This window comes from Carassius gibelio, chromosome A18 (genome assembly GCF_023724105.1).
Source record: "Carassius gibelio isolate Cgi1373 ecotype wild population from Czech Republic chromosome A18, carGib1.2-hapl.c, whole genome shotgun sequence".
NCBI classification, from domain to species: Eukaryota; Metazoa; Chordata; class Actinopteri; order Cypriniformes; family Cyprinidae; genus Carassius; species Carassius gibelio.
The window spans coordinates 30,502,458-30,511,468 of NC_068388.1; the positions used below are offsets into that span (position 1 = coordinate 30,502,458).

At 43.1% G+C, this 9,011-nt stretch overlaps 1 protein-coding gene across 2 annotated transcripts; it reads left to right on the forward strand.

The window, feature by feature from the left end:
• The first annotated feature begins 764 nt into the window (after positions 1 to 764).
• Positions 765 to 7,788, forward strand: LOC127933863 (uncharacterized). 2 transcript variants are annotated; one of them, XR_008147591.1, is made up of 2 exons: positions 765 to 7,582; positions 7,707 to 7,788. XR_008147591.1 is itself a non-coding variant. In XM_052530891.1 (2 exons), the coding sequence occupies exon 2, from the start codon at positions 1,344 to 1,346 to the stop codon at positions 7,296 to 7,298; it is 5,955 nt and encodes a 1,984-aa protein (XP_052386851.1). In that variant the 5' UTR covers positions 765 to 996; positions 1,121 to 1,343; the 3' UTR covers positions 7,299 to 7,788. The 2 variants fall into 2 exon arrangements, 1 of the variants encoding a protein (XP_052386851.1); XM_052530891.1 differs by having other exon boundaries at positions 765 to 996; positions 1,121 to 7,788.
• The last annotated feature ends 1,223 nt before the right edge of the window (positions 7,789 to 9,011 follow it).

The window sequence follows — 9,011 nt, forward strand, 5'->3', positions numbered from 1 at the left end:
CCTGGAGACTGTGGTTTCGAGTCTCAGGTCTGGCAGGAATGGTTGGTGAGGAGATGGAATAACCAGTGCTCTCTTCCACCTTCAATACCATGAGTGAGGTGAGATCCTTGAGCAAGGCACTGAACCCCTCTCACTTGTACCATGTGCAACAAGCTAAAAAAATATGATTAATATAACTATTAAAAAGAGCTTTGATGTGTTCCTCCCCAACTTTTAGTTTCAGCATAAAAGGAAATTGCATTTAGGCCATTGCATGTGGTTTTGTGGCATTTCATGGCTAGCATAGCATTTTTTTAAATACATGTTGTGTAATTTTTTAATATTCTCTATATATGACCTAATATATATTTATATATACACACACATGTCACATCCTCTCTTCTTCCTTCTCTTCATCTTTCTCTCATTCTTTCTCTCTATTATTTACTTAATCTCCTTACAGGAATCTTCCTTTGCCTGAGAATTAAACAGCTCATTGTCTGCTGAGATTCACTAAAAACCCATTGCCGATTACACACCTCTCATTCCACTGACCCATCAAGGTCATCACACAAATGCTGAGGGGAACCAGCAGCCTCTTAATGTCCATTCCAGCTCTGCTGAACACTAAAAGGGCACCAACAGAGCTCTGGATGGAAACAAAGTCATTTTTTTTTCCTGATCTGAGACCTGTGTTCTGGCTATGGTAGGAAGCCATTCATTTGAATAAGAGAGGGAAGCCTCCTCTTTGACAGGAAGCTATCATGAAGAAGAGTAATTGTTCTGCCCTTCAGGCATTTAAGTTTAATAAGTTTAAAGTTTATGCTTTTAATTTGGTATACTTTCAGTTTCATGCAGACTCTTATTTTGACGTTTGTTTACTGAGCAAAACCGGAAGTAAAAAAAAACCGCATGAAAGAACGCAATAGAAACGGTAGACTGGATAAAAAATGAAAACAGTCATTTCTTCAGAGAAGATTCATCCTGCATGTTGATTCCCCAGCAGAAGCATCGCTTGTATGTATATAATCTTTGTTCTGACTAAGTTAACTTATAAGCATTTGATTTTGTGCTGTAGAAGTAATGTTCATGAAAGCTAAATGGCTTAGCTAATTACAGTATTTTGCTGTTTGTTTTCTAGTTTCACTCTCTCGTTTTTCATCAGTCATCTCATATGTATGGATTCAGTTCAATGTGAAGAAAATAAATCTACATAAAAAGAACTCCGGATTTCTTCATGTTCATGAATAGAGAGAGTTTATCTCACTGTTTAGTTGGAGTTGTTACACCTCAGCGAGAACAGTATAGTGAAAAAGCGTAATCCAGCTGAAGTTTCAACGTCTTGAGAAGCAAGAAAGAGTAAAATGGAATCAGAAACGACTGACAATGCATCTGCACGCACAAGAAGAACAAAGAGCTCTCACTCGTCAGCGTCGAGTGCAGCAGTAAGGGCGCGCGCTAAAGCAGAGGCGGCAAAAGCACGAGCAGCATTTGCAGAGAAAGAAGCAGAGCTAAAGGTACAAAGGGCAGAGAAGGAAGCAGAGCTACAATTAGGAAAAGCAAAGCTGGAAGCCGAACTAGGCGCACTTGAACTTCAAAGAGAAGCAGCGGCGGCTATTGCCCAAGCTGAGGCATTAGAAGCAGCCGAGCTAGATATAGAAGATTCAAGTAAGACCGATGTATCTTCTCAAGCAAATTTACAAAATGAAATTGTAACACGCACTAATGAATATGTTGAAGCACAAGCTGAACATAACGTTCCACAAACTCAACCATCTGCACATGCAACATTACACGAGGCAACATTGTCAGAAGAGAGCTATGTCACATGGAATCCTCCAGTACAAGGCAAATTACAGTTAGTGGATGGGCAAGAAGAGGTAGAAACCCTTAACAGACCATCTGAGTATAACACAGCGCCGACAAAGCCATTCTTCAGCAACCATGCTAAATTCAGGGATGAAACCCAAATCAGCACACCACTTAATGGAGGTCATACAGGTTTGGTAAGATATGATGGACATCATACAACACCCATTGGAGGCGGTGAACTTCACACAACACCTGCTAGAGACAACGGATACCCAACAAAACCCAAGACAACAAAACATCCTCACAAATCACCACTTAAAGTAACAGCGCCATCATACGTGCCTGTGTATGCACCACCCATCTCAAGCGTAATACCTGAAACGGAACACCTGGCACGATACCTGGCTCGTCGTGATTTAGTGAGTACAAGTCTCTACCGATTCGATGATAAACCTGAGAATTATTTAGCATGGCAGTCATCATTTAACAATGCTACTACAGGCTTAGGACTCACCTCCCCCGAAATGTTAGATTTGCTGATTAAATGGCTCGGACCAGAGTCTGTGAAACACATCAAAAGGATTCGCTCTGTGCATATCGGGAACCCAGATGCAGCACTTAAAAAGGCCTGGAGTCGCCTCCAAGAATGCTACGCTGCGCCTGAAGTAATGGAGAAGTCTCTTTTTAAGAGATTGGATGAATTCCCAAGAATATCAACTAAAGATTATGGGAAGCTGAGAGACTTAGGCGATCTTCTTATGGAAATCCAGGGTGCCAGAGAAGAAGGTTACCTCACAGGATTGGCCTACCTGGATACTGCCAGAGGCATTGGGCCCATCGTGGAGAAACTTCCTCACGGACTACAGGAGAAATGGCTCTCAGTTGGCTCAAAATTTAAGGAAGATAATAACGGCTACTTCCCTCCATTCGATTACTTTGCCGATTTCATCTGCGACGAAGCACGGCGGAGGAATGATCCAAGTTTCATCCTTTTATATGCCAGCAATAACGGACTGAAGTCAGACAGGGTAGTTTCAAATAATTATGGAAGAAATATATCAGTTCACAAGACGGACATCTCTTCGGGTAAAGATCCACCTGCGAACTCACCTGAGAGAAGGCTCGGTGGGCCAGAGAAAAACTGTCCCATTCACAACAAACCACATTCGCTAAGGAAATGCAGAGTATTTAGAGGTAAGCCTCTTGAAGAAAGAAAGAGCATTCTCAAGGAGAATGGAATTTGTTTCAAGTGCTGCATATCAGCTAGTCATCTTGCAAGAGACTGTAAAGCAGCAGTAAAGTGCCTGGAGTGCAACAGCGAACGACATCATACTGCTATGCATCCAGGTCCACCACCTCAAGTCTACAGAAGGCCTACACCCCCACTAGACAACGGCGGGGAGGTAGAGGAACATGCTAGCGACAGCAAAGCCATCTCCTCACACTGCACCCAAGTATGTGGTCCAGATCATACCGCAAGATCCTGCTCGAAGATCTGTCTGGTACGAATATACCCCCAAGGTCAACGTGAAAAGGCAACCAACATGTACGTTATTTTGGATGATCAAAGTAACCGTTCACTGGTGCGTTCAGAGTTTTTCGAGCTTTTCAACATCAAGGGCCAATCATTTCCCTATGCACTGAAGACCTGTGCCGGATTGGTTCAGACGTCCGGCAGAAAGGCAGAGGGTTTCCAGGTCGAATCGCTCGATGGGCAGACTAGCTTATTGCTACCGCCGCTAATTGAGTGTAATTACATTCTCATTGATCGCTCTGAAATACCAACACCCGATGCAGCCCGTCATCATCCACACCTACGAAGTGTAGCGGCACACATTCCAGAACTCGACCCCAAAGCGGAAATCCTCCTCTTGCTAGGCAGAGACATTGTGAGAGTCCATAAAGTCCGACAGCAAGTGAGCGGACCTCACAACGCCCCCTTTGCACAAAAACTGGATTTGGGATGGGTCTTGATAGGAGACGTGTGCCTAGGAAATGCACACAAACCAGATGTGAGAGCATTCAAGACAAGTGTGCTAGAGAATGGCCGACCCTCCATTCTCAGACCATGTAAAGGCTTCATGAAGCTGACCGAAGATGTGTCCAATGGCAAGGAGCAGAAGAACAAACCAAACAAGGCATCGTTGGAAGCCCTTGGACTGCATGTCTTCAGGGAAACTGAGTCTGACAACAAACCCGCCCAGTCCATGGAGGATACAATCTTTTTGAAAATCATGGACCAAGAAATGCATAGAGATGAGTCAAACAACTGGGTCGCTCCTCTCCCCTTTAGAGTTCCCCGTCAATGCTTGTCCAACAACCGCAAACAGGTGTTTACTCGCTTCGCCTCCTTGGAGAAAACGTTGCGAAGAAAAACTGAGATGAGAGACCAGTTTCAAGAATTCATGAAGAAAATAATTGACAACAGACATGCAGAAGTGGCTCCTCCACTGGAGAAGAATGATGAGTGTTGGTATCTGCCTACTTTCGGAGTCTACCACCCTCAAAAGCCTGGAAACATCCGCGTGGTGTTTGACTCCAGCGCAAAGTATTTTGGCACATCTCTAAATGATGTTCTTCTGTCAGGCCCAGACCTCAATAACTCACTCATTGGGGTGCTGATCCGCTTCCGCAAGGAACAGGTTGCAGTGATTGCTGACATACAGCAGATGTTCCACTGTTTTCTTGTCCGCAGAGACCACAGGGACTACCTGAGGTTTTTGTGGTACAGAGACAATGATATGTCTAAGGACATTATCGATTACAGGATGAGGGTTCATGTTTTCGGTAACAGTCCGTCACCATCTGTAGCCATCTACGGACTAAGGAGAGCCATCCATGAAGGTGCACATAAGTATGGAGAAGACACGGTCCAGTTTGTTGAACATCATTTTTACGTAGATGATGGTCTCATCAGTGTGCCTACTGAAGCTGAAGCCATCAGTCTGCTACAGAGAACGCAGCACTCTCTCAGTGAATCGAACCTTAGGCTTCACAAGTTTGCCTCAAACAGAGAAGCTGTGCTTCAGGCCTTTGCACCAGAGGACAGGGCTGTTCTGAAAGACCTTGACCTAAGCGGTGAAGTAACACCAGCCCAACGCAGTTTGGGACTGTTGTGGGAGACAACGACAGACACCTTCACATTCAAAGTCTCAAAAAACAAGAAACCCTTTACTCGCAGGGGAGTTCTGTCAACAGTGAATAGTGTCTTCGATCCGTTAGGCATGGTCGCACCGGTGACTATTGAGGGCAAAAGTCTTTTGAGGGAATTCAGTGTCAACACAAGTGATTGGGATGCTCCTCTTCCAGAACAAAAGCTGAAGCAATGGGAGGCATGGTGTGAGTCACTCCATGACTTAAGTAAGCTGCATATCCCACGTTCATACACCGCAACGTCACTTTCCAATGCTGTACACACAGAGCTATGTGTGTTTTCTGACGCGTCCACAAAAGCCATTGGAGTTGTGGCATATCTCAGGACCATTCAAGCTGAGGGACAAGTCGAAGTAGGATTCATTCTAGGGAAGGCTAAGCTGGCACCACAGTCTGAACCTACCATTCCTCGGTTGGAATTGTGCGCCGCAGTATTAGCCGTAGAAGTTGCCGAACTCATCCAAGTTGAACTGGGCCTGAAGCTGGATGAAATCAAGTTCTATTGTGACAGCAAGGTCGTGCTTGGATACATTTGCAATCAAACAAAACGCTTCTACGTCTACGTTCACAATCGAGTCAGACGTATTCGTCAATCAACAAGACCTAACCAATGGTTCTACGTCAACACAGAGGACAACCCGGCTGACCACGCATCCAGGTCAGTTCCTGCGTCCCAACTGATAAAGACTATGTGGTTCACTGGACCAGCTTTTTTACACAAGCCAAATCCATCTGACACACATGCAATCAGGATGTTTGAACTTGTTAACCCAGAATCAGACATGGAAATACGACCTGAAGTGAGTAGTTTTCTTACTCAGACTCAAAACCGAGGCCTTACCGCTGCACGGTTTCAGTGCTTTTCCTGTATGCGCTCCCTCATCAGGGCTATTGCCCTACTCATCCACATAGCCAGCGCTTACAGACACAACAAGTCCAGTAAATGTAAAGGGTGGCATCACTGCAACTTCCCACGTACTCCGGATGAGTTGTCTCAGGCGAGACACATTATCATCAGGGCAGCACAGGAAGATGTTTATGCAAAAGAACTCGCAGTTCTTGAGCATGGACAAGCTGTAACCAAGGACAGTTCTCTTCACAAGCTCAGACCTGTTCTTGAAGGTAATCTGATTTGTGTTGGTGGCAGATTAAAGCACGCTGACTTGAGCACTCAGGAAAAAAACCCCATCATCTTGCCCAAGACCAGCCACATTTCTCTGCTGTTGGTGCGACAGTATCATGAAGAGGTAAAGCATCAAGGCCGCCACTTCACAGAAGGGGCCCTGAGAGCAGCGGGCTTCTGGATCATAGGTGGAAAACGACTTATTGCCTCTGTCTTGCACAAATGTGTAGTGTGTCGAAAGTTACGTCGAAGAACAGAGGAACAACTTATGGCAGACTTGCCTCCAGAACGCTTGCACACATGTCCACCCTTCACCTATGTAGGAGTGGATGTGTTCGGACCATGGCAAATCGTCTCCAGGCGAACAAGAGGTGGACAGGCCCAAAGCAAAAGATGGGCGATGCTCTTCTGCTGTATGAGCTCCCGAGCCGTGCACATCGAGATCATCGACTCCCTAGACACGTCAAGTTGCATCAATGCATTGAGACGGTTCTTTGCCATACGAGGACCTGCAAAGCAGATTAGATCGGACTGCGGAACAAACTTTGTGGCCGCTGCAAAGGAACTGGGATTAAGCCAACAACAACCTGACTTCAAAGTGCAGAACTTCTTGAGTCAACAAGGGTGCTCATGGATATTTAATCCTCCTCATGCGTCCCATATGGGTGGATCATGGGAACGTATGATAGGCCTATCAAGAAGGATCCTGGATGCAATCCTGATTCAAGAGAACATTCAACTTACCCACGATGTCCTGTGCACACTCATGATGGAAGTAACTGCGATAATCAATGGCAGGCCTCTTGTTCCAGTCTCCACCGACCCAGAGTCACCGTTCATATTGTCTCCTTCAATGATACTTACCCAGAAGGTTGGGGTTGCCCCACCGCACAGAGATTTCACAGACAAGGATCTTCTCAGCAGACAATGGAAACAAGTCCAAGCTCTCGCTGACAGATTCTGGCGTCGCTGGCGTCAGGAGTTCCTCCCCACCCTGCAAGTCCGCCAGAAATGGAGAGATTCTCAACGGGACCTAAAAGAAGGGGACATTGTGCTCCTGAAGGACAGTCAAGCTGCACGTAACACATGGCCTATGGCAAGGATCACAGCTGTCTTCCCTGGGAGAGACAGTAAAATAAGGAAGGTGGAGCTCAGGACATCAAATCAAGGTTCTGAGAGAGTGTTCTTGAGACCAGTGTCAGAAGTAGTTCTTCTTCTGCCCAATGACTGAATGTTCATTTGGTAATTAATAGTGACCTTTTAGGTCAGACGGGGAGTGTTCTGCCCTTCAGGCATTTAAGTTTAATAAGTTTAAAGTTTATGCTTTTAATTTGGTATACTTTCAGTTTCATGCAGACTCTTATTTTGACGTTTGTTTACTGAGCAAAACCGGAAGTAAAAAAAAACCGCATGAAAGAACGCAATAGAAACGGTAGACTGGATAAAAAATGAAAACAGTCATTTCTTCAGAGAAGATTCATCCTGCATGTTGATTCCCCAGCAGAAGCATCGCTTGTATGTATATAATCTTTGTTCTGACTAAGTTAACTTATAAGCATTTGATTTTGTGCTGTAGAAGTAATGTTCATGAAAGCTAAATGGCTTAGCTAATTACAGTATTTTGCTGTTTGTTTTCTAGTTTCACTCTCTCGTTTTTCATCAGTCATCTCATATGTATGGATTCAGTTCAATGTGAAGAAAATAAATCTACATAAAAAGAACTCCGGATTTCTTCATGTTCATGAATAGAGAGAGTTTATCTCACTGTTTAGTTGGAGTTGTTACACCTCAGCGAGAACAGTATAGTAATTGTAAAGCCGGGCTGCTTTTGTAGGCGAGAAAATGGCAGCAAATGACTGCAGTGGGACTAGCTGCTACACAGATAGACACACCGTTATTAAGAGACTAATATAACTCTCTGTTCATTAGTGATTTCCTCCACACATAGCGCAGGGCTCTAATGGCCTTCAAATGCACTGAAATTGTCCAAACAGGATCTAGAACTCCGTTGTTAACGGGCTACATTATTTAATGAAGATCACCTAAAATGAACAAATCAGTTTTTCTGCTTACCTTTTCACTGTGTAGCTGTTTCTTCATTACAAATTCAGGCACTGGTATGGAAATAAAGCGTGCCACTGTGTGCTATCTATTTTTAGTTAGCAGATATGTGTGTGTGTGTGTGTGTGTGTGTGTGTATGTATATATATATATATATATATATATATATATATATATATATATATATATATATATATATATATATATATATAATGTTAGATTGTGATGAAAAAAGCCTGTTTGTCGGTTTATTTTATTTTCTATAGATTTTTTTTTTTTGTTCATTTAGTTTTGAGTAGGGGTTTAACGATTCATGCATTTGTATTGAAGCATGCAGTACTAGGCTTTAGGTTCGGTACGAGGCTTTCGGTTCGGTACACATTACTAACCGAACGATCCGTTGGACTAATCCTATTACATTTGGAAAATAAAAGAGCTTAAAGTGTATATAATAATATAATGTTCTCATTGCCACTGCACTCAACAAGACAGCCCAAATGACGTAACAGGCAAAGTGCTGTCTGCCCAATCTTGTGTTGACGATAGATAGATATATTGTCAAAAACAACAGTAATTGTCAATATTAAGAAGATTTGGTATTTCTGATTAATGTAGGCATGTTACATTCTTATTTACGTTTGTTGCATATTACATATATTAAATAAAGTTACAATTAATTTGTATAATTATTGCATAACCAACACGCTGCGAGGATACAAAACGATTAAGCTATTCACTCAGTTATATATATACTGTATATATGCTGATATCTTGGAAAGCAGGTGGGCCGATAGCTGATATAAAGCCGATATTAAAAAAAAAAAAAAAAAAAAAAAAAAAATGTATATATATATATATATATATATATATATATATATATATA